The sequence below is a fragment of the Embiotoca jacksoni genome, unplaced genomic scaffold (genome assembly GCF_022577435.1).
Source record: "Embiotoca jacksoni isolate LCO1_2020_lvr unplaced genomic scaffold, fEmbJac1.0.p SCAF_17, whole genome shotgun sequence".
NCBI lineage: Eukaryota > Metazoa > Chordata > Actinopteri > Embiotocidae > Embiotoca > Embiotoca jacksoni.
Window position 1 is genome coordinate 13,305,603 of NW_027185307.1, and position 25,141 is coordinate 13,330,743.

At 43.9% G+C, this 25,141-nt stretch overlaps 3 protein-coding genes across 9 annotated transcripts in view; 2 read left to right on the top strand and 1 right to left on the bottom strand.

Annotated features, from left to right (window-relative positions):
* Positions 1–955: 955 nt before the first annotated feature.
* Positions 956–9,605, bottom strand: cdk8 (cyclin dependent kinase 8). Of its 2 annotated transcripts, XM_069151737.1 has the most exons (14): positions 9,398–9,597; positions 9,093–9,201; positions 7,419–7,494; positions 6,841–6,951; positions 6,133–6,273; positions 5,449–5,506; positions 5,219–5,350; positions 4,968–5,111; positions 4,106–4,175; positions 3,844–3,916; positions 3,577–3,674; positions 3,311–3,389; positions 2,980–3,138; positions 956–2,051 (listed from the first exon to the last, which is right to left on the bottom strand). In XM_069151737.1, the coding sequence occupies exons 3-14, from the start codon at positions 7,440–7,442 to the stop codon at positions 1,926–1,928; spliced, it is 1,215 nt and encodes a 404-aa protein (XP_069007838.1). In that variant the 5' UTR covers positions 7,443–7,494; positions 9,093–9,201; positions 9,398–9,597; the 3' UTR covers positions 956–1,925. The 2 variants fall into 2 exon arrangements, with proteins under 2 accessions (XP_069007838.1, XP_069007837.1); XM_069151736.1 differs by having other exon boundaries at positions 9,093–9,605.
* A 1,087-nt stretch (positions 9,606–10,692) lies between these two features.
* On the top strand, positions 10,693–18,004 carry rnf6 (ring finger protein (C3H2C3 type) 6). 4 transcript variants are annotated; one of them, XM_069151733.1, is made up of 4 exons: positions 10,693–10,771; positions 12,959–13,114; positions 13,324–13,488; positions 13,872–18,004. In XM_069151733.1, exons 2-4 carry the CDS (start codon positions 12,967–12,969, stop codon positions 15,728–15,730), a joined length of 2,172 nt encoding a protein of 723 aa, XP_069007834.1. In that variant the 5' UTR covers positions 10,693–10,771; positions 12,959–12,966; the 3' UTR covers positions 15,731–18,004. The 4 variants fall into 4 exon arrangements, with proteins under 4 accessions (XP_069007834.1, XP_069007833.1, XP_069007832.1 ...); XM_069151732.1 differs by lacking the exon at positions 10,693–10,771 and adding an exon at positions 10,788–10,812; XM_069151731.1 differs by lacking the exon at positions 10,693–10,771 and adding an exon at positions 10,876–12,174.
* Positions 18,005–19,931: 1,927 nt separating this feature from the next.
* The window catches only part of atp8a2 (ATPase phospholipid transporting 8A2), a 49,319-nt gene continuing 44,109 nt past the window's right edge, over positions 19,932–25,141 (top strand). For 2 of the 3 annotated variants that reach the window (XM_069151741.1, XM_069151742.1), the window contains exon 1: positions 19,932–20,181. In XM_069151741.1, coding sequence (XP_069007842.1) covers positions 20,139–20,181 — 43 coding nt within the window. In that variant the 5' untranslated portion in view covers positions 19,932–20,138. Of the gene's footprint in view, positions 20,182–22,546; positions 22,655–25,141 lie in introns of all 3 variants that reach the window. The other variant, XM_069151739.1, reaches the window with a different exon arrangement.

The window sequence follows — 25,141 nt, forward strand, 5'->3', positions numbered from 1 at the left end:
ACAGGAAGAGGTTCAGTGAGAGGACTTGCTATACTTAGATCTGTGCGTTAGTCTCCCAGGTGTGTCTGTGGACAAAAGCAGTCTGAGGAAGATGGGTATCATCAAAGCGAAGGGAAAGGGTGCTTGGAATAGTTTCCGGTCTGTAAACAGGGTTTAGTGAAGTAGAAAGGAAAAGGGAAGTTTCAGTATTTGAAATGCAGTGCTGTTCCCGGACAAAGGAGAAAACCATGCTCTGCATCTGTAATCCTATGCAATTTGACAAAATGATAAAATAAGGTTGGCACACTTGGACTTTACCATAAATACCGACTTGTAATTTACAGTTTGAGATTTTGTAAATTTGACAGAAATACTGGAGATTTCTTTAAAATTACAGCCAATACAATTCTAATGAGTTGCGCAACAGAAAATGAATCGAGAACAACTCTAATAATTAATCAATTATTATTTTTAGGCAAAAATGTTAATTATTCTTTGGTTCCAGATTCTAAACGTGACAATTTTCAAAGGTTTTGGACTGTTGATAGGACCTAAAATATGCACTATTGGACATTGTCATAACCCATTTCCAAGAATATAATCATCTGTTAACTCAATAATGAAAAGAATTATTATCTGAAGGACTGTATTATACAGAATATTTAGCTGAACTATTATCTTAACCCTTGAAATACCCCTGTAAGGTTTAGTAAGGAGTCTTTACAGCTAATGGACAGTGAGGTATTCTAAAGATTATATGCCCTTGTAGTAACCTTACCGTTACACAAGGTGTTGTTTTGAAAGGGGGAAAAAACTATTAAGTACCGGAGTCAAAGCTACCATAATTCTTTCGAACTCTAGAGAAATATCAGCTGCAGATTGGTTAAGTAGAAAAAAAAAAATGACATGAACACAAGCTTAAATTAGCAGCACACATCTCCTGCTCTTACATTCAATCTTCCAAAAATCAACAATATTAATGTTTCCATTTTTATTGTCAGGATACTTGCTTCATGTAAAATATTTCAATACAATACAGTAACAATGCATGTTCCATCTGCCATCCTCCATGCGATTGGTTGGTTTTGTCATCATATTGTAAGGCTTACCCACAACATACAGCAGCCGAGCGCTCAGCTAGTGCAAGCTGCTTTGCCAGTCTTGCCATGAAAACAAAACCATGAAAACAGATAAAATTATAAACTACTAAAATATTTTTTGTCATTTTTTTTTTTTTTTGTCCTCTCTGAACAAAAAAACCCCTAAAATTCCACCGCTGCAGGGGGGGCTCCACATCCTCTCAGCATCCTTACAGCAACTCGGTTCAGTCCTCAGCTAAGGCCCTCACGGGGGCACGCGCACGACATAAACGGACAGACAGACAGGAGGACGTGCGGACAGGGAATCTGTCAACGCTGGCAGTCACATAGCAGCTTTCAGTCTCATCCAAGCTTCGAGAGGAAGAGGGTAACTGGCTGGGGTAAGTCGTAGGTGGAGGAGACAAGTGAAGAACTGGATGGCAGGAGGTGACACAACAGATTAACACGCGTCCCTCCGAACCGAACCGTCTTCTCTTGGCTGGTTTGATCACGTCTGAGCAACAGAAACAGGTTGGATTTGATCACTGTATCCTTTCCTCTCATCCTCCCGCCTTGTGTTTTACCTGTGTTTCTATAGAAGTGTTCCTACGACTGGGTTTATGGTGTGTTATCTGGAAGAAGGGAAGATCGTTGTCACTCTGACCTAAAGGACTGCGGCAGAGGAGGTGCCCTCTTGTGGGGTGGGGAGGTGTTGTTGCCTCTGACATCCCCACATCCCTCAGTACATTCGTTCAGGTGGGCGTGGTGAGGGCTGTGTGTGAGGGCTGTGTGTGTGTGTGTGTGTGTGTGTGTGTGTGTGTGTGTGTGTGTGTGTGTGTGTGTGTGTGTGTGTGTGTCAGGGATGTTTCAGTAGCGGTGGGTCTGGTGGGAGTACTGGGGCGGCTGTTGGGAGGTAGAGGAGTATCCCATGCTGCTTTGGGGCAGTGCTGTGCTTGGTCCAGGGTTCTGGTAGGCAGCATGTGGATTGGAGCGCTGCAAGGACAAAGAGGTAGATGTTCATTAAATCAGGTCCATGCAATGGTTTTATTTTTCTTGAGTGTTCATTGCACTCAACAAACATGCTCCAAAAAAATGCTCCAAAAAACACTTTTACAGCAGTGACTTCTTGGTTTAAACCTGCAGTAACAGGTTTTTGGCCACATGGAGGCAGTAATCAAAACATTAAAGTTACACAAAACTGAACTAATGAGCCGAAAGTGCTCTGTGGTGCTGAGGGGAACTGCAGAGTCATCACTACAAGCAACGCCTTTCACTTTACACATAATCATTTGATCCTTTGTTATGATGAAAATATCCCGATTATAGCGGATTTAAAGATGAATTTGTAGGTTGTGATATTAGCCGCAGAGATGTCAAGCTGCCAGAGGAAGAAAGATGGGAGCTACAATAAAACACACAATAAGCGGTAGGAGTCCTACATATGTTATTGACAGAAGAAACGTCATCAATGTCTTTAGATTGTGTTTTACAGATTTTCATTGTTTCTTTATGCAAGTTAAGTCGCCTTAATGCTCCATCCGTGACTACTTGTCGGACGGTGAGAGCTTCAAAAGCCCTGTCACCTCCACACATTTCCAACATCTCATTAGGGGTGGGTCTGTGGCTGACCATTTTTTTCACATTTCAATCCCAACCACCAAACATTTACACCCACTTCATGCTGCAAAGGGGCGAGAGTACGGATTTGGACTTCCCTTTTGTCATTTGTTACACAACTATTCGTGGCACTTTCAGTGCATAAAGCGTTCAGTGTTTTAAGGAAAATAAACCATAAGTTAGGAGAAACTCCTTCCTCCCCGCCCCCACCAATGTTCATGATGATTGACAATTTACGATTACAATGCAGCTTCTTAAGTATAATATTTTGCTTCCTAATTTACATGACAGCGTAAAGACTTACCTGGTAGTCTGAGGTCATAATGAGGCCACCTGAGGTAGTGGTGGGCGGGACAACTCGCACTTTCTTTAGAGGTGGGCCCTGCGCATGGCTGTTGTCTGGGTTACCAGTGTGCCCCGCCCCATTTGTGTGGTTGTTTCCCTGTTGCTGCTGCTGGTTCTTCTAAAATCCACAAAAAAAACAAAGACTATTGTCCATGTCTACATTGTATTGTACGTGCATTGTTAGTGCTGAAACTACATGTCGTTCATTTACTATCTATCTATAATATTCATGAAATGACTGCATGTTGAATGACTGCCACGAAACAGTATGTGGCAGTTGGATATTTTACTTTGTCTGCCTTGTCCTCTGGCTCCTCCTCTGTCAGGAACTCCCTCTTGGGGTAAGGGATCTGACAGCCGGCAAACACACTTGGAAAAAAAAAAAAAAAGGCGAAGAGGCTTGTCATCTTCAAACATTTATTCCCATGACTCGGAGATAATTACCAAAGAGACCTGTTCAAGACGCCCTGAGATCATGTGACTCAAGCTAAGGACTAGCACAAGATAGAAACTGGATGCAGACTGTGTTTATGGGTGTGTTTTTGGTGTAACTCACTCTGAGGTGGGTAGGGGCTCCTCTAAAAAGTAGGGGTCCTGCATTGCCTGCTCGGATGTGATTCTACGGATGGGGTCCATGGTCAATAGCTTTTGCAGCTAGAATAAATTGCAAACAATGTTAGTCCGAAACAAAAAAAAACATGAATTTAAGTGATATACTGACAAAGCATGCTTCATCTGTTAAAGAGCACCAGGCTATACCTGATATGGATTTGCCATCATAAAGGAAAAATGAGTTCTCCATTACTGAAGCCTTTTAACTCACCAAGTGGAATGCTTTGCTGTCTGGTTTAACTTTATGTTTTTCCATGTACTTTATAAGGCTGCAGTTTGTGTATCTGTAAAAAAGTAGGAGCAAATGTTATTAATATCCTGCCTTCAGTACAAATACCCCATACAAGAGAACACACAGAGTTATCACATGGTTAAGGATTCTCAGAATGGTCTTTTTGCCAGCAGACACACTTTGCTTCGCTCTGACTTTTAGATCTTTAAAAAAAGAAATTGGGACACTGGTGAATACTCACGTGTTCCTTCTAAAGTCTTTCATCAGTGTGGAGTGTTCTGGCATCTTTTTGATGTCCTCCCAGTCTTTATCTGTCAAATGAGGGAAAGACAGGATTACACCATGCCCACACCCTCCGTTCTTTCAAGAACAGATTATTTCGGTTGTAGTATCTGGATTACACATTTATAAGTACAAATGCTCATGATCTCCCCACAGCCAGCCCTTGTTTCAGCAGCATTAAAGTGAGTCTTAGTTTTGACACGCTGGTTAAGAGCCGTTTTTTATGTCACTAAAAATAACATGCTCATCTGCAAGGTTTTAATCATTCACATCAATTTTCTCTTCGCTCTTTGGTAACACCCACCGTGACTTTAATTGCCAAACATTGCAAAGAGAGTGTAAAATTAGCCTCAATTCTTTCCAGAAGCCAAACAAAATCCATCAAACAGACTAGTGAATTACACAAGTGGAGCAGCGGAGATGGTCGCAGGACAAAAAAAGATCACGGAGCAGCTTAAGTGAACTGGAAAATATAGGCCCAAATGGAGCCCTGCAGAAAAGGTTTCTGTGTTTATGACTTGGCTTCATCTATCGTGCCTGGAGATGGATGTTCAGAGACCAAAACCCACATGACTGCCTGTAGAAAAGCAGCAAGACCAAGAAAATAATCTGCCTCAGGTGTCACAGAAAAGGCTGGTCTTTCTACAGCATTTCTCCACTGAGAAGGCAACAAAGTAGCTGTAACACACCATTATAATAGCAGGTGAGTACCACTGATATCAATTACTTTATAACTGAAATACACAGAAATACATAAAAAAAAAATCATTACATTTTTCCTGAATATTTTTCTCTAAAGTCATGGAGCAGTCGAGTCTCACCAGCAGGGAAGCCCATGACGTTAAAGATGCGGTCCAATTGGTCGTGGTGGTAAGGGTTACTGGTCTTGATGTCCTCCTGGCGACAGTGGAATATGGGCTCAGACGTCAGCAGCTCTGCAAAAATGCAGCCAATCGCCCAGATGTCTGAAGAAAAAGCAGAGCACACGCTAACTTAAGCTGCTGCTAAAAAATCAGTGAAAACTGGTAGTGCATCGGCGTAGCACAGAAGGATGTTGTTGCGCCGTTCTCACCGATGGCTTTGGTGTAGTGCCGAGCCCCAAGCAGCAGTTCAGGTGCTCTGTACCAGAAGGTGACCACCACAGGGTCGAGATCGGCTAAAGGCTTCAGCGGTGAATTGAAGAGACGAGCAAACCCCATGTCCGCTGCACAATAGACGTCTTGGTCAATAAAGTCACAGCAAACCCAAACAATAAATAACTTTGAATTATAAAAAAAAAAAAAAGAGAGACACTGTACGTACCAATCTTTACTCTGCCCCTCTCTGGCCCCTCCCCCATCACTAAAATGTTCGCTGGTTTCTGATGGAGACAAACAGACACACACACGGGGGGGTAAAAATGATTCCACTGATAGCAAACTTTCTCAGATTGATGGAGCTTTGTTTGACCCAGTTGCTGAACTAATTAAAACGCTTGTTTGCTGCCCTCTAGGGGACAAACAACCCCACTGTATCCCACAAGAGAGAAGTTCCTACCAATTCCACATCACCAAGTCAGTCAGGAGATGTGAAGGGCAGATTATTTGGCATCGCAGCTGTTTTTTCTCATTACAGATCAAACTGCAGCACTTGAAGCAAACAATGTAAGGTTTCCTTTATATCTAAATAAGTAAACATTTTTAAAATGAATTTTTTTTTTTTAATAATAATCTTGCACCAAAAAACTAGAACACAAAATGACAAAGTGTATTATCCACATTCAACAAACTGCTGCGTAGATCATGTCACGTCAACATGTTAACAAATCACTCCTCATCTCCATCCGATCACATTTAAAACATCTGAAAGCTAGACAGCTATGAACCATGACTGAACACATTCAAACTGACACAGCTTCGCATGCCCTCCACCGATTCACAGCTCGATAACTGTCTTCTGCCTAAATACTCCCGTTCCCTCTCTGCCCGCCCCGCCCAATCCTCTTACAAGGTCTCTGTGGAGGACCCAGTTGGCGTGGAGGTAATGGATGCCATCCAGAATCTGGTAGAGCAGAGACTTCACCATTCCTCGAGGCAGCTGAAGTGGCTTCTTGTTGGCCTTGGACGCTCTGTGGAACTTAATAATATGCTATGGAAAGACAAGATAATAGTCACTGTTGCTCTGCATATAGACTGAAATCCATACATATGGTCACAAGTGCGACTGTGTTACAGGCGGGATGAGTAGAGGCTGATGCTGGCGCCATGTGTTTCCACTTCCTTAGGAGGGGAATGCGAGTGTTGCAGCTCTGTGGCAGAAAAATGGCATTTAAACGCAGCACTGATACTCTGCCAGTTAGAACTGCCAACTGTAATGCAGCAGAGGTTTCACTAGCAAATGTGAAATACTTCTTGGTGTATGTGCGTGTTTTAATGAGACTTAGCAGAGCACAATTAGCTCCATATTCATTCTCATTCCATATAACCAACTGATGGTAAATGTCAGTGTATATGCATCAGCATTGTAAGTAATTCTTCACTTGTAAATGTGCAATTAAAAAAAACAGAAAAAAAAAGAGAGAGAGAAATGTTTACATATAAGCAAAAAATAAAATCCTCATGCATTCCCATTAACACTGAAATATTTAGTAGGCAAAATTATAATGTGCTTGACAAGTCGTGTCATGTAGCTCCAGCGTGTGCTGTGCATTTTTACCCAGAGATCGTGTTCGGCGTAGTCGAAGAGCAGCCATACTTTACGGTCTGCGTGTGACAGGAAAACCTTCTGCAGTGAGATGACATTGGGGTGCTTCAGCTCCCGCAGCAGCTGCAACAAATCCACCCGTTCAGAAAACAAACCACACAAGCTCATGGCAGAAATCATGAATGAATGAATGAGGTACCGCATGTGATAACTGCTCAAATTTAGTCATTCACTGTACTGATTACCATAAATAATACATACAGGAACAGGACACAATACAAAACAATACACAGGTGTCATAACAAATGACATTTCTTTAAGCGTAGGATGATTGACATATTGATTTTGATGTCATACTTTATACTCATGATACTGGTTCTTCCCTCTATACACATAGTAACGATGTCCTTTTTTTCCAATTTGTCCTTTTCTGTGATTACTCAAAGTTCTTTGTATTTCATATCTGTTGCTTACTTGACAAAAAGTACATAATGAAGGTGATTGGGATCTAACATAATGCACCTATGATTGGCATGAAGGTGTTTATCACAGACCAAACAAAGCAACAGAGTAAGTTGAGCAGTTCTTACTGCAATCTCTCTGCAGGCGGACATGGAGATGCCAGTGCCTTCAATCTGCTTGAGGGCGTAGTCCTTATCATCCTTCCTACAAACAGAGAGAGAAAGCAGAGCAACATCAACACCAGACCAGACTGCGGGGCCCCCTGAGAGATGTCTGCACAGAAACATAAAGGAGGGCATTCGGCAGCTGGCACAGGGACTCCGAGAAGAGGCCGAGTTGCATTACCTCCAGATTTGTGTAATCAAGCTCACCTCTGAGGCTCAAAACAATAGCAGGGGAGAGGAAATGGGCCCTGTCTGGCAGCTGGCGAGGGACAAACAGAGCACTGGGACTGGCTCTCACTCCAATGAATTGGTTACAACCCCTCCCTCCCTCTGGCCTAAATCATCTCATAAACCCATGCTTTGTGCCTTCTCAGGCCTCGTCCAGATGCTGCAGCACAACTTAGCTCACAGGGCCTCATAAACAGCAGCCTCCTAAAGTGAACACAAACTTTCGACACTCGAGGGCTCTTTTGTGTAGTTCCAGCTGCCAGTATGTCTGGGTTGTGATAATGGGCCTAGTATGGGCCTGGTAGCTCAAGACTGATACGGGGATTGCATTAGGAATAAAACTGCAGGAAAAGTTTTCGAAAAGGAAAGTGGGCATCGCCGTGGCATCAAAGGGTCTAAAGGGTCATATCGCACCAATCTGATCTTCTATATCTGATCTTGACATATAGAAATACTCCATGGTCAGGCACCTTCTGACCTGCTCCATCCTTATGCCACTTGTAATTAGTTAGGTCTTTTGACCACAACACCTGAAAACTAAAGATGAGCCTGTCTTTAAAGTGATGGCCGTGGAACGATCTTCCTGGAGACAAACGTTACGCAGTCTGTGTTGATGCCTTTAAAAAGCAACTTAAGACTCATTTGTTGAAACTGGCCTTTGTCCCGCCTCTTGATGTCTAGTGTTTGTGATTCAACGTGTTTTATGGTTCTGTTGTTGCATGTTTTTCTGTTGTTGTTGGTTTCTTTCTATTTATTTTCGGTATTACTTTTTTTGTGAAGCATTCTGTGACTTTTGCTCTGTGAAAAGTGCTTTAAATAAAAATGTAACATATTAAGCATGAACCACAGCGTCTACAGTTAAGAGTCCAGCTGGGGACTTTTGTTGCATTTCATACCCATCTTACCCTCCCATAATTTCGCATCACCTCCCGACTATTGACTGAAAGGCACACAAAAAAAAAAAAAAAAAAAAAAAATCCTTAAAATGATCAAATAATTAAAAAAGAGCAGGAACAAAGACATCGAAACTTATGCATGTTAGATAATGGATCGCACTGCATAATACGCGAATATGATTTCCGCCTGTCCACTCAAAGCCTTCAGGATGATCACACGTTTGTGTCGAGATATTTACCTTGCACGTGATGAAAGCTACAACCTCCCTTCAAAGCGGATCGCCGTCACCTGCAACAAGTGCTCGCGCATGCACCTGCTGTATCCTGCATTGACCGTATCACCTAGACGGGCCTTTAATTGCGATAAATAAAATAATACTAACAAGACGTGTGCGGCGACACGGCTCCTCGGCCTTGAAAGGAAGAAAATGACAGAAAATGTATTCGGGAGAAGGACGGAGGTGTGTTAACGACAGGGTTCACCGACCGGAGGCCTCGCCGGTCATCAACTCACCCATCTTTTCTCTTCGCCTTGTATACATGGCCGTAGGTGCCTCTTCCCACTTTGCATCCCTCGTACTCAAACAGGTCCTCGACACGCTCTCTTTCGCCGGTCAGCTTCACTTTAAAATCATAGTCCATTTTGATCACTGTTTGGGTTCAGTATATCCGCTCCTTCCTTTTGTTTTTTTTTGTTGTTGTTTTTGTTTAAAAAAAAAAAAAAAAAAAGCGTCGCTTGGGAGGCAACTAGGCTTCTCCAACGAGCTCGGGTTTTTGGTAATTCAGCTAGTTGCCTTCCCCAGCGTGGCTCTTCCTTACCTCGGCCTCCACATCGAAGTTTTCGGTTTAGATTTATTGCTGCCGCGGGGATAAGCGGTGCTCGGAGATAGTCCAGGTGGAAACGAGCCCGAAATGTGTCCCTTTCTCTTGTTGCTGCGTTTCTCTCAGCCGGTATCTGCTCCGAAGAGACGCACTTCGCTCGGCAACGACGGCGTATTGGCGCACGGCACTGTCGTAAAGCGTCGCGAAGACAAACCCTGCAGCAGAGAAAGAGCCGAAGAGAATAGATAGACAAGACCATATAGCACGTGGAAATTCATAGTTTTATATATTAAAGCTGAGGTACAAGTTTAATTGATCATAATGTATGATAAAAAAAAAAAAAAAAAAAAAAAAAAAAAAAAGTTCACATATTTTGCTGTATTGTGGCAATGCCTATTTCGGTGCCATAATTCGCAAAAAAAAAAAAAATGCATAACATCTACACATTATACTTGAATTCAAGTGAAAAAAGAAGATCATGGCCTGATAATGCTTTTCATAGTATAATAGGTAGGCACCATTTTTCAGAAAGGTATGATACTATTTATAAATACTTGCTTTATGTGCACTATGGTGTTATAGTGCTTTTAGGAGGCAAAGAAATAGAATCCAAAATGTCACAAATTGAGATTAAAATATGGCTTCATTTAAATAGGATAAATTATATAGGCAGTTATAGAAGGCTAGAACAATAAATATGCTCAAATTTAATGAATAAATATGGTCCAAGAAAACGACAAAACAAAGGGAAATATATATATATATATATATTTTTTTTTAAAGTAACTAAATTTGGGGAACATATAAGTAAACTATCACCAAATATGATAAGCTCAAACCATTTTATTGTCATATTGACGTGGTTGATCCAAGAACCCATTATTACAGACGCACAATGGCCATCATAAAAATATTGGAAAAGATGTTTTAGCGGACCTTGAACATGAGTGTGTGCGAAAAGAAACACTGAAGGAGCCAAAAATCTTTAAAGGCGATGGACAACATGAAGGTTGCAGGCATGACTGACATATGTCTACCTAAATATTTTAAATACATGAAACAAAGGTCAATAATAACTGCAAACGCTTAACAAAAAAAACACAAATTATATATATATATATAAAATAGTATAAAATATATTTCTGTTTTGGCATGCAAGTATGCTTTATTATTGTCTATTATTATCTGATGACAGTCCCTATTTATGGACAACAAACCTCACGCTGTCTCGTCGACGTTGTTATCTAGGAACTAACATGGCCAGGCACGTTGTTTTGAACGGACGATGTGATGTAGCACCGCTGGTCCCATCTTGGTTTGAGAGAGAAGGGAGAGCAGAGCGGACCGTCCATATTACAGCTGCTTTGTCAGGTACTAAATGGCTTTAAACGTCGCTGTCATCTCGTGTAAAAGTACGTCTGGGATAAACGATACGCTCGGTGTGCGTTAACTGCTCGGTCATATTTCCTGTCGTGATAATATACGATGAGTTATTGAGCTCCGCAGCTCGCTGGCAAGTCAGCTGCTGTTCGCTAACGTAGGTTGTGCTAACTGGCTAGCGCTCACTTAGCAACTGAAGCATTGCGCATTCAAAATGACAGTTCGCCCCCTTGAAATTTCCACCAAACCGACCGCTTTGTTTGGGCGGTAATGTAGTCAATGACCGCCGAGTGGTACCGTCTCGGCCGCGTCATTATTTCAGTGTCTCGACGGGATTCTTTGTCTTTTCCTTCTTTGCCCTGCGTTTACATGGGAGGAGACCTCCGTTGAGTTGCCCCGCCTCTGAAGGACGGTGATTGGACGCCTGACGTGTCCGTCAGTAAAACTAGGCCGCTGATTGGTGGCTAACCGGGATGACAACGCCAGTTTCGTGCTTTAGTCCCCTGCTTTCAACATGGCCTTCCGCAGATGGTGTTGTCACTTGGTTAACATCAAGTTTACGCGTAAGACTGCGTTGTTGTCACGGCGCGTGTTGGCTGTAACCTCTCTGAATTCATTAAACGTCTGCTCGCACGTCAAAAGTAGATTAATTTACGGCGCTGGCCTTGGGGCTAAGCGTTAGCAACGTTAGCAAGATTACCGTAGCCTTACTCAGTGTCTTGCTGTTAGAAAATGGATGGCGTTGGTTTAACTGTGGTCATTGGGTAGAAATGTGTCACTGAGAGGCAATGTTACATGAACAGCTCTTTTTGTGCGTTGCATTTTGAGGCAGTCTGTATCACAACCCATTAAGTGCACGGCATATAGCCGATCACAACGTTTGTTCTTTATTTTTTATTTTTTTTTCCAGAAATATCTTGTCTAAATAATCAAATAGCCATTAGCCCTAGGGATATTCAAAGTGCGGCCCGGCGGGTTGGACACGGCCCGTCTTGAGTTTTCTAGGACCCGCAAGAATATGCCTGGCATGTAAGTGATGTGATTAATAATAATAAAAATAAAAAATAAAAAACAGGGTGTAAATCCCTGGGCTACTTTAAACACCTAAACCATAGACAATGAGGAAAGCAAGTAGGAGTGTGTCGTCTGGACTCCCTTCACCATCTTTGTGTGCAACCATGGCAACAGGACGTTGGGGTCAGAGGGGGAGACCCCGTGTTAAAATATGTGCTAGAATTGACTGCAATGGGATTACCTGCCCTGCACCAGTTAAAGAGAGACTCACGTCGGCTAAACTAACAACCAGCTTAAAAAAAAATGTCTCTCGACACCAAAGAGAAGTGAAACCGGTAATGAAATGGAAATTGACAGTTCCAGAGTCAATGGACCGACAGGTATTTATTTGCAAGTGATAAACCAATGTGTAAATGAAATGAATATGACGAAGAGAGGTACTACAAGTCAAATCATCGTATTTAAAAAAAAAAAAAATAAATAATAATTTTTTATCTAGTTTTCCCTGAGGGCACAGAGGGAGGAATGGAGAAGGAAAGTACAGTGACTGCTTGCTGCTAGCAATCTTTTCAGGAGACAAGTGGCACTTGGTGGCTTTCACACGGAACAAGAGAGAGCGCTGATAGCATCCCTGCGTGTTGCCTCGACTCTAACCAGACAGGAGAGGCCATTTGCTGATGTGGAAACCGTTAAAACGGTTAATTTCCTGGTTGAGGCATGTCATCTCTAAAAATGCAAAGACTAAAGATCTGATTAATGAGGATTCAAACAGGCCTTCTTGTTGTTTGTCTGGACATTATTTCACGGTTTTTGCTTTTACGTAAGGATCTGCTACGGGCATCTTATGCCATCCTGGGTTTTGCTGTCTGAAATTAATACCATAAAAGGGATGCACGTGATTAGTTTCTTCCATGTAATAATATATCTGTGAACATGAAGAGTTCATTTTTGCCATTAATTAACAAAATATTCGGTGTGGCCCTTGAGCCCCCAGTATCTTCCTGTCCAGCCCTCCTGCTGTTGAGTTTGAATAGCCCTGCTGGTGCGTGTTTTGTTCTTGTGCAACATATTGAAATGTCAAATGAGCATATCCAATTGTGCAAAGCTTTAATGGGTAGATGTCACTCCATCCCTGACTGACATCCTCGCTCGTCTGTCTGCCAGCACTCTTCATGGTGATGGACCCTCCTGGTGGGGGAGACGAACGGCGGAGGCAGGCAGAGCGTCTTCGACGGGAGGAGGCATACTATCACTTCATCAATGAACTGAGTGAAGAGGAGTACCGGCTTATGAGAGACAGCAACCTGCTGGGCACACCTGGTGAGGAGGGCCACCCTAATGTTTAGGCACTGATTGGGATGTTCTCACTGCAGCCTTACTCGCACGTCTTCTAGGTGTTGAACGTTTACAAAATATACATTTACGTCACGGACTCAATGTGTGATCTGCTCTCAGCATTTGAGTAGAAATAGTTCCTCTTGACTCATTGATGCTCAGCACATAACGGCCCGCATTTCCGTGTTTTACAGGTGAGGTGACTGCTGAGGAGCTCCGGCAGCGTCTGGACGGCGCTAAAGAGCGCGTGTCATCTCAGCCCCGTACTGAGCAGCGCTCGCAGACCGCCGATTCAGGAGAGCAGCAGAGCAGTAGCAGTGAGGGAGAGGAGAGAGGGGCCGCAGGGAGACGGGGGGCAGGTAGGAAGGAGGGGGGCGGGACGGGGTCTTGTCTCCATCTGGCCTTTCAAAATCCGGCTTTCACTTGTCATGATGTCCTACGGTTTCGGTCAAGTCACTATTGATTAATAAAGAAGCCAAAAAACATCTCGGAATAACAAAACGTAATCAGTGAAACTGATGACGGACAAACGACAGCTGTGATCATTAGATCTTCTAGCCTGACAATAACCACAGTGGAAATGCTGGCTTTGAGTAAGGTTTGATATGACTTGACCTCCGCTGACATTAAGTGGACATTGGGAAGTGACAATCCCTCTGTTGGGGTTTTCCTGTGCAGGAGAACCGATTTTGCGATGGGTGGAAGTACTTTACTTATTCTTACCGTTTTTGTTTTCTTACAGGGGGCTCAGAGCCCGCAGCAGAAACCTCCAACGGTGACTCATTATTGGAGTGGCTGAACACATTCAGACGCACTGGTAACGCTACTCGCAGCGGGCAGAGTGGCAACCAGACGTGGCGCGCCGTTAGTCGGACCAACCCCAACAGTGGAGAATTCCGTTTTAGCCTGGAGATCAACATCAACCACGATCAGCCGGAGCCGGGGGAGCATAATGACACTGTGGACACTGCAGAGCTGCCAGTGACTGCCCCTAACACAACCTCACCCTCTATACGTACGGCTTCCTCCTTCACCAACTCCCGCCCTTCGACCACCACGCCGAGGCCAGTCCCGTACCCCTCCCCCCGCCCAGCCATCAGCAGGAGGATGCAGACACGGCGCACGCGCAGCAGCACTACTACACTTTCTATGAGCCCCCCCGCACTTCCTCCGCCGGCGGCCCCCCCAGCTGCTGCTCAAAGGAGAGGTGCCACTTTGCACACTATAGTACCACCTCCCACTGTTCCCAATCCTCCTCTCGATCAAACTACATCTTTGCAACATCAAGCCCTGAATGTAGAAGTAGAGCAGGGGCGAGATGATACGTCTGCTTCTGTAGACTTTTCCCGGGTGTCCCCCCAGTCTGGGTCACAGGCCCCAGCAGTGGGACATGAATCTCGTGGCAGTAGGACTAGATCACGCGGTCGTGCACGCAGGGCTGCATCAGGAAGTGGGGTTTCATCTCGTGTGTCAAGACGAAGTCGTTCCCCTTTGCACAGAATACCCGTTGATAGTACCCCTCCGCCATCCAGCAGTGGCGTTGGTGGCGCTATCATACATACTGTTGAAGCAGGCAGTGGCACGACCTCCGTGTCGATGGAGACCGGCGAGGCTGTGTCAGAACCTGCTGTTCTAACGGAGCCGGCCGCAGAGACAGGAGAACGCGAGAGTGAATCGCATGCAATAGGAGCAGGAAGTTCTGCAGTGCGACGGCACCCAACTATCATGTTGGATCTGCAAGTGAGAAGGATCCGACCAGGTGAGAACCGCGACCGGGACAGCATCGCTAGCAGAACACGATCTCGTGCTCGGGTCGCTGAAAATACTGTCACATTTGAAAGCGACAGTGGCGGATTTAGACGCACCATCTCCCGCTCTGAGAGAGCTGGGATCCGCACTTATGTGAGCACTATCCGGATTCCGCTGAGGCGCATCAGTGAGACAGGACTGGGGGAACCCAACTCCACCGCCCTACGTTCTATCTTGCGCCAGATTATGACTGGATTTGGGGAGCTTAGCTCCCTGATGGAGACCGAGGCTGATTCTGAAACGGTTGCCCCGAGCCATGCAGATGCCGGTGGTACACACGGTAACACCAGTCCCGCCAGTCGTCTCCATACAAATGATAGTTCACCTGGCCAGGTTGTTACAGGTGGGGTCGTGCAGGAGAGGGTGGGGCTGGTGGGAAGCGAGGAGGACCAGGGTGGGCAGCCCAGACTCGGAGGAGGAGCGGTAGTGAGCACCACAGACGGACGGGCCACCAGCAGAGACACCAACAACCTGGTGGAAAACGGGACTCTACCCATCCTGCGGTTGGCACACTTCTTTTTGCTCAACGATGAGGAGGATGACGAGCATCCTCGGGGCCTGACCAAAGAGCAGATTGACAATCTATCCACGCGTACCTACGGTCAGGCCAGCCTGGAAGGGGAGATGGGTCGTGCTTGCAGTGTGTGCATCAACGAGTATGCCCAGGGCAACAAGCTGCGCCGCCTGCCCTGCTCCCATGAATTCCACATCCACTGCATCGACCGCTGGCTCTCGGAAAACAACACCTGCCCCATCTGTAGGCAGCCTATACTTGCAGTGCATCATGACTGACCTATTTGCTCACCAACACGACTATTATGTTCCTGGCTGGCTGAACTGAGCAGACCCAAGTGGGCTTTGCATGTACATAGCGCTTTCATGGTTTAATTTCTTTGAAAATATCCGTTGTGTTGAGGAAGGTTGAACCAAAAGTGTGGAAAGAGAAACTATAGCCTAAATGCAGAGAATTAACAAAACTTTATTTTTTTAAACTCTTTAGCAAGTCATTTATTTTATTTTTCCTGCGACCTAGTTTGCAGGTCTCTATCGTAAAGCTTCAGAGGCCTGTGTCAATAGATGGCATTAAAGCTTAAGGAGCTCCTGTAGCCACTGCTGAATAGTCTCACTTTAACTCTTTGATGTCTGACACATGTGACATCTGTGTCACAACTGGACTAATCACTTCTCGATTTGATTTAATCAGTATAAGCTGTAAATAACTCACCACTGCTTGTATTTAAAGGGTTGTGAAGCTCCTCACATGCCATCTGTTTAGACTGGAAACGGGAAGGTTTTCTTTTTTTTTTTTTTCTTTTCTTTTTTTTTTTCTCTAAATCTTCACCATTTTAAAACAGACATCCATTTTAAAGTGCCCCTTTAAAGTTTAAGAAATGTATGATATATTGGGAAGTGTGTGAGCTATGTATTTAATTTTTTTAAAGGAGCAGTGTGTAGGAATTACTGGCATTTAATAGCGAGGTTGCAGACTGCAACCAACACCCTCTGAACTGAACACACCTCGCCTCCCCACGGAATTTATGGTGCCTGGGAAATTCATGAAAAATGCGATCGTTGTTTGGTTTGTCCGTTCTGGGTTACCGTAAAAAGCCGGCGGTGGAACACGGAAGTGGACCTGCCCCTCATGTAGATATTTAGGGATCGTTCTAAGGTAACAAAAAACACAACGATTCTTAGTTTGAGGTGATTATACACTAATGAAGACAGGATTATGAATACGATATTCAATTTCTGCCAATAGATCCTCCCAAATCCTACACACTGAACCTTTAGGTTTTATTCTGTACATCTAGTAGTGTTTTTTTTTTAAAGCCCTTAAGTTCCATATAATTGCAATAGAGAATTCATCTATTAACATCACCCACTAAAATCAGCCACTTTGAAATCAATAACATCAGCCATATGAGCAGAGCAATTCAAATGAAATGCAGAAGGCATGTGATAATCAGGAATTAAGAATTTGTTGGTGCGAGTTGTGCAATACGGAGAGAGAGAGAGAGAGAGAGAGAGAGAGAGAGAGAGAGAGAGAGAGAGAGAGAGAGAGAAGACAGTATTGTTTGTTTTGCTGTTCATTGTTGTTTACATTGTAATGCCTGATTATCATCTCCACTTAAAATCAAAGTCTGAAATCAATGTTTCCTCTTGGTTCATGTTGCTGTTTGGGATCCACACCCGACAAGGACCCCTGTCATTAAGTCGCATTGTGTAGTTTTCAGTCTGCTGAGGTTACACGGAATTGAAAAATATATATTTTTTAGTTTTTACAGCTGTCTAGCTAAATCCGTATCCATGAGATATGTGCCGGATATTTGTTATTCGTCGTAGCTTCTGCTTCAGCTTACACTCCAAAAACTTTCCAAAAGTCTTCTGCTAACAGGAATCTGCTCGCAAGTTTCTCCCTGATTGGGTCCGTCAGTGCAGTTGGTTGCAATATATTTCATTTCCAGTACCAGTGCAACAAATGAATAAGGCTGTTAGTAATATGATATTCCTATATGCTCTTTATGGTTTATTTTTTTTACATTACATGCACAGATATTGCATTTGTAGTGTAGAGCAGGTGCATTATTTAGCGAGCCATGTAATCAGTATGTTTCCACCAGAGTCACTTCCTACATCAACAATTACGAGACATAGGAGCTAACGACATCTCTGCCGTCAACATGTCACTAACAGACCTGCAGGATTGGTGCAGAGTATTATGTAAGATTGTGCGAGAGTGTGTGGGAAGTGTGTGTGGTTTAGGTGTATGTGTGTGTGTGAAGGAAAGGTCCAGTGTCACAATAAAACCTGGTTCTCGGAAAGCTTCTGCTCAATGAACGTCCACACCGGAGAGGGTCGTGGGCAAACCGCGCAGAAGTGAATATTTATTCTGTTCCTATTTAATAAGATGGAAATCAACCTTTGAAATATGAAATGTGTTATGTTGCTATGTGATGAGAGTAAATAAACATATGACGAATATGTTACTATGTAATAAAATGAAGACATGGGTTTTCTTCTCTGCAACCTAACAGTGGAATAAAATGCTGCTTTGTTTTGCCTGAAGATCTGATATATGTATATGGTATACATTTGTGAGTACAGTATAATAATAATGCAAGTAAAAGAGAACGTGCACATGCGGCTCCCACAACAAGCTGCTTGAATTCAACCATGTTGTGGAGAATATGTCCTTTTAACAAACCAATCATACCAAATTCACTAAAGAGCGGTGGGTTATGTTGCTGAAATGAATTTTAAAGTTTTCCTAATCGTTTGGGGAGCTTTATTTCGCTGTAAACTTGAATTTCTGTGGGGTGAGTATTCCTTACAAACGTTTTGTTTCTTTGTTTTTTTTTATATATATATATATATACATGTATGTCTTGTAAAACAACCAGTTACTGTCAGATATTGAAAGACTACGGAGCCCTGAAGTGGTCATACAGAGAAAAATACAATTTACATTGAGGCCACGTTTTACTACAACGTGCAGACGACACGTTGTAGTAAAACGGCATGATGTGTCAAAATGATTCAGCCAACACGGTAATCCGTTTTACGTTTGTTGAACAGGTGAGGCAGGGTCAAGCCAGGTGCAATTAATCCAGATATATGCGCATTCGTGGCCGTCTTCAGTAGCCCGCCAGGTCAATCACATGCAGAGCCCGGGAGTGGTCACAGCGTGAGAAAGAAATGCATGTAAAGGCCCACGTGATGGCTGGCTTTGATCGCAGTATTAAAATGAGGTAACGAATTAATTAAAACGTGGTAACGAAGAATGGAAAGGTGCGCACGGTGTGATAAAACGTGGCCAACATAAAAAAAAAAAATTATTTTTGCTCTATGACAGCTCCCGAGCTCCGTAGAAGTCGGACTGGAGGACGTTTCTAAAGATTTTTTTTGTTGTTGTTGTTGCTGTGGTTGAATCTAACGTCCAGACATCGGGAGCGCGCACGCATCTCCTCATCCGATGCGCGCCCCCAGTGGCTCCGTAAAATGTCGTGAAGGGAGACGGGACAGGAGCAGAACTGTGACAGTCGCCCTTCAAAATACAAGTCTACTCATCGTACCTTAAAATTGTTTTGATTGTACGAGATTACTTACTTCTTTATTAAATGACAGCAACTATTAATGATCTCTTAATTCATTATTTGGTTAATTACATGTTTGGTTAAATTTAAGAAATTATTACGAGTCGCGCTTTATGATTACCTAAAGCCCAAATTGAAATCTTTTTGTTTTGTACCATGATGGTTTTACATATATAGTCCACCCCTCAAAAAAATGCCAGTCACAAAGAGCAAAGAAAAGCAAAAATAACTACACAATCAATAGCTGAAACTTGGATAAGTTTGTCTTTTTTGAAAGAAAATGTATTTAAAGGATTATTGATTATCAGGAGAGCTGCCTATTATTTTTCTGTTATTTAAACAATTGATATCCAACTACTCTTAGCTCAAGTTGAATGTGACAAGGAGCAAACCAAATTTTTCTTAATTCAGAGGAATTGAGCTATTTAAACTATTTATACCGTATAACTTAGATGATTGCCTATAAATACAAAGGTATGTAATGATAGTGGATGTGTGGTTTCTTTTAAAATGTCTCAATATAAAGACTACAAAACGTGTACATCTTCAACCGATTACATCACTTTGAGTAAACAATATAAATAGTGACACATAGGCTACTACATACATACTGTGGCACATTTATTTACCTGTTTCCTCTAACCTGTCCAGCTTGTTCGGGTTGTATATGTTGTGTTGAATGTCAACAACAACAAAAAAAAGGACAATTGTGGCACCTTTAGGAAATGTAGACTATGTGGTTGTGGATGATAAGTAAAAGAAATCAAACAATAATAACACCATGAATCCGCCCTGTTTTAATTCATTGCACTACAGACTGATCGAATTCTCCTTGTTTTTATACGAACGTGATTTATTTTGAAATCTGCAACCGGAAGTCGCTCATTCTTTACTCCGTCAGATCTGACGCTGGCCGAAGCTGCCCTCTACAACGTTACCTCCGCGCTTCAACAGCTAAATAATGATCCCTGAGCTACAGCAGCACCCACGGCGACCGCAGCCCGGTCCCAAAGCAGCATTCCCTTGCTCCGCCGGTGAGCCATGAGCATGACACCGCTCCGGCCTCCTCGTCCCAGCCACACCGACGCTCGTTCACCGCCAGCAAGATGTACTTCAACCGGAGAGCCAAGAAGATACACAGCGAGGGAGGTAAGCACGAAAAAAAAAAACAACCCCAAAAAACACCTCCTCATTTGATCTTTGCTCGATCGGGGTCCGCCGCCTAAAACTGTGACCTGTCAATGTAAAGCGCTTTATTCCATCACCAGGCCTGTCATTGTTGTGGACACAGCGGCCTGTGTATAATCGTGCGTATATGTGCTTGGCATAATAACGGGGAGCCGTGCTGTCCGGGACTGCGGCATGCATATGGAGTGACTTGCTGTACCGCTATTTATCCTCCAGCCTCGCTCATCTTTGTTGGCACCGGGTTGGGAGCGCAAGGGCGACTGACTGCAGGTGCCATCTCCAGGTAGCACTGTCTGCCTTCAGCCTGGCATTATTTTATCCAAAGATCATGATAAAGTGAAGGAATCCGTGCTGTGCCGGCACATAGATAAGATGTCAGCATATTTATTCATGACAGGATGACAGAATGTGACCTTATTACTATTTATGGAGCGTATTATATGTCCTTTGGCATCATTATGGTATTATATAATTTTGTTGCAAGAACTAATTGTATCTCAACTCCCTGAATGGTATCATATTATCGTATGGATGGATTTTTTTTTTTTTTTTAACCTACTGTTACGTTTGCGTCATAGCAGAAAATATTAGTTATTATTATGCAGTCAAACGTCCAAGACAAGTAGAACATTCCAAGAACAGCCTATTACCTCCTCGACTTAAATCCACGTGACCGTTGAGAGAGCACTCTTGAATCTCACCTCACCTTAAGGCCATCCACATCCAGAGTCAGAGTTCACACATCTCAGCATTTTACACACTTGTGTCTCGAAAGAGATGCTTCAGGCTGTCGCACACGGGTCCTGAATCTGCTTGGATGCAACAAGGACTGTTTATCTTGAATAAATCCCCTGTGACAAACTCTGCTGTCTCGGTTTTTTTTTGTTTTTTTTACAGAGAATGTGATGTAAAAACAAGAGGCCGGATCAGATGATTTCACACATGGCAAGCAGACATTGGATTGTCCTGGAAGCGAGGAGCATGTGTTCGTCCCATCCAGTGGGCTTTTAATAGTGACTGGCACATATTGTCAGGCCTCTTTGCTGTTGTGTGTGTGTGTGTGTGTGTGTGTGTGTGTGTGTGTGTGTGTGTGTGTGTGTGTGTGTGTGTGTGGCTGCATGCCTTCCAGAAATAGAAAGCGGGGCATATTGTGAGCACAGATGAGCGCCAACTGGGCCATGCTGTCTTCAGGCCAGAGTTTCCCGGATATCTATTTGTTGTTTAAAAAAAATACTGAAGCTGTTGACACAGCACATATTGGCCAGAAGTGAGGTTAAAAAAAAGCACCAATTTCAGTATCATTTTTACTGTATAATGACAAAGAGCACATGATTCTTGCTTTTACGCATTCACCATATTTGTATTTTGGTGTTTAAATAGGCTATCAGATGGTTTGTTTTCTTCGTGGTGATATCAGACCGATTCAAGTGTCGTTTTTTTGTTACATTATTGAGGCTTTTATGGTGTCGTGGGGGCTAAAAGTTGCATATGAGTTTTTACCACTGTTATATTTAAAGCACAGGAGTGACATGGCATGGTGAGCATGTACATGTGTTCCCTGTTTATGCTGCCTTTACTGTAATCTCTTGAAGCCTGAGCTCTTGATACTTTGCTCCAATTAGCGAGCTGTCACATCCCTGGTGATGACGTCTGCTGCAAAACGATCTGTCACGATGAGTCACACATTTACAAACAGAGTCATAATTACATTTGTTTGTATGTAGGTGAGATCATAAATAATGCGTGATACAAACTGTTTTTATAGCTCTATATGAGCATTCACAAACACGAAACTCACACTGGTTGAGAAAGCTCTTTATGCTGTAAGAAAAAGGGTTTTATAGCATTATGTCTACTGGATTTGTACTTAAATGTAAAGCCATAGCTTGTACCAGTGTTGGTGTGCCTTTAGTTCATGCGAGTCACGCAGCGCAGCCAACTGTCAACAATACATCTGTTTTGGTAAGATAATGAATGGTCGTCATGGCAGGCAAGCTACTCAAGATGCCATTTGGGAGATAGAGAGAGGACCAGTTGCAGAAGCAAGCTGTTTACGTGGTGTCGCCAGGAGGGGGCGCTCCTGGGCAAGATACAAGGTTCTGGTTAAGTCTTTATCTGTGGGCAGCTCTTCAGCCTTGCATCTTTCAAAAGCAGGCATGATTGTCATCTCACTGCAAGTGCGTCCAGTGAAAGACGCATACAAACACGTTTACAGTGCAGTTACTGACACATAGATGTGCTGTGTGCGGTACAGTATGTGTATATTGACTTGTTGTCTTGTGTGTGTGTTGTTTTCTCCCGCCGCGGCCCCTCTCGGCGCCCACAGAGCAGTTAGTGTTGACCACCATTAGGCAGGAGGCTTCTGAACTGCAGGACCCAGACCAGGGCGCCAGCGCTGCCATGCGTGCCCGCCTCACAGACAGGTTTGACAAAAGTGAGTTTGCTCGAATTAGACTGGATGATGCCCCGTTTGTGTCCGGAGTCCCGAGGTGCATGTGCCATGCGCAACAGCTAGGAGCAGGTGTCTCCCAACATTATCCCGGCCCTCAAGAGCTACAATGTTGAGCTACCGCCATGACTGTCCGCGGTTCTTGGCTGAAAAAGGTTGAGACATGTTATTACTGCTGTGGACCCCGAATAATGTGTAGCTCCTCGGGGCCCGGAGTGATGAATGCTGAACAGGACTTCGACCTTCTCACTGCATGTGCTCGTAGATAGTGGTGACCGTGTACACCAGACCATGCTGCTGACGGCTGATCAACATGCACTGTGGGGTCTTCAAGGCAACACCTTCAATAGGAATACATTTGCATGCTGTGGGATATGACGGGGCATGCCTGAACAGAGCATGTACATGAACACCGCTGCATGCGTGTAGGACTGAGCTGGGCTGAGAGAGGGGCAGGGGAAGTAGCTGCACGTTGGGGCCTTTCATGTTTTCTGGCTTTAAAAGATGTACATTCACTTGTGTGTCTGTGCGTGTGTGGTGTTGGGGGGAGGGGGAGGGGGGTAATATAATATAACGTCAGTGTATGTTTGTATGTACATGTGCATATGCGTACATTAGTGTAATGTGCGTTGCAGCCGCACCTGTGGGATTATCAGGATTAGTAGCAGGTGAAGTTGCAGAGCAGACACAGAAGGGATTATCATGCTCGCTCACTTGGCTCGTAAGAGGCTTTCTTGCTTTACTTCCTACTCTGCCACGGCAGCTAACGGTGCCACCGGGAATGATAGGAACCAGGTCAACCAGGACCTGCAAATAGGGCCTGCAGGTCACCTAGGAGACCGGGACAGCCATGGGACGTAGGAGTCACCCAGGCAGACGACGCTCTGTTGGTAATGCTTTCCTCGCAACACAGCGTGGTCGTTTTTTTAATTGGAGTTGAATGAGTGGGTGGTTGTGGTTTGGCGTTTGTCCCAAGAACACTTTGACAGGGCCTGTGTCTGTGCGAGCATCACAACCTGAGGCGTTGCTTTTTGACAGACAATAACTTTAAATACTCTGTGGCCATGTTGCCAAGACAGGGACACCAAACATGCTGGAATTAACTCTGATTTGCCGTGTACATTCAGCTGCCCAAGTGCGATTGCATCTAAATCGCTTTGACAGTTTTTCAGATGATAAAAGCAGGGAATCAGCCCGAGTGTCGTGGGGGTGGGTGTGCTTCAGCAGCTGGGGATAATTGTAGCTATTCTACTATAGCTGCTGTTGTGATTAGTAGCGATTACTTTTCTGCCTCGTTTCACGTCTGAGCTGGATTTTTGGAAGATCTCTGCTAGACATGATTGGATTAAATATGTAATCATCTCTGAAGCTACTTTCTTTTTTTTCTTTTTTTTGCCCTGTGAAATACAATGCTGGCGGTTGCAGACACAGCCGCTGCAGGGAGACCCCCATGATACCGGCTGACATATGGCTTGTCTTCTGCAGTGAAGGCTGGGGTGCATCACCAAGGCAGGGTGTCTGGTGAAATATGCTCTGCCATGCTGGAAAATGTAGATGAATTATGCAGCCCGTTGCCATCCATTATTCAGATGCCCAGCTTGCATTTTAACAGTGAAATTTTGGCTCCAGGCCAGGTCGGCTTGGTTTCAGGCCAAAACACAAAAGTTATTCCTGCCTATTGAGATACTATGAAGTTTGTGACAAGTTACGTCTCCACATTACATTCGATGGATTTAACTGTCACCATTTTCAGATTGTGTAGCCCTCGTTTGACTTACTGAAACAGGCCATTTTATCTGCCAGCTGTTTGGTTTGATGGGCTTGTAATGACACAGGTAGAGAGGAAGTAAAAAGACTCTCTCCATAATGGATACAAGTTTGTCTATGCTTAATGTTATTTTTAAGGAAAGGGAAAACGTTTCGTTTAAGACTCGGCAACCAAATGGGTAGCTGGTACTATCTTGCGAGCAGGGTATGAGATCAGAGTGTTTGTTTAGCAGGTATCGGTTTAGTCTTACCTGTTCTGGCCGCAGGTTATCAGACCTGCGCTACCTGTCCAGCTATCTTGGGTGCTTCACGTGTAATTGACCTGGCTACGCTTCCCTGGAGTTTGCTGCTGACTCATGCGTGTTGGTAATGAGTTACGGAGGTGACTGCGCCTCTTCTCCATCAGAGATGAATAACCGAGGGATTGATCTCCTCAGAAATGAATTAGAGCCGAAGCGGGCTGCTGAGCAAGCCGTTATTGATCTGCTGGGAAAGGTAGCATCTACAGGGGTTAAAGAGTGGAGGCATTGCAGGATAAAGGGTTGTTCTGTATTGTATTGTATCTACAGGGGCACAAATGAACAATAAGGCATTGAAACAAAGAGAAAGGTGTTTACAAGATAATGGAGTTAACTGGTGGCAGGAAAAAAAGACATTGTGCATTGTCCTTCACTGTACCATTAACCTTGTCTCTTCCGTAATCAT

Coding starts and splice junctions, on each gene's coding strand:
- rnf6 (XM_069151731.1), top strand. CDS start 12,138: ATGGAAATTGACAGTTCCAGAGTCAATGGACCGACAG. Junction 13,115..13,323: donor CAACCTGCTGGGCACACCTG/GTGAGGAGGGCC, acceptor CGTGTTTTACAG/GTGAGGTGACTGCTGAGGAG. Junction 13,489..13,871: donor CGCAGGGAGACGGGGGGCAG/GTAGGAAGGAGG, acceptor GTTTTCTTACAG/GGGGCTCAGAGCCCGCAGCA.
- cdk8 (XM_069151736.1), bottom strand. CDS start 9,220: ATGGACTATGATTTTAAAGTGAAGCTGACCGGCGAAAGAGAGCGTGTC. Junction 6,274..6,840: donor ACGCCGAACACGATCTCTGG/GTAAAAATGCAC, acceptor GTCTTTCCATAG/CATATTATTAAGTTCCACAG. Junction 3,917..4,105: donor AAAGACTTTAGAAGGAACAC/GTGAGTATTCAC, acceptor ACTTTTTTACAG/ATACACAAACTGCAGCCTTA.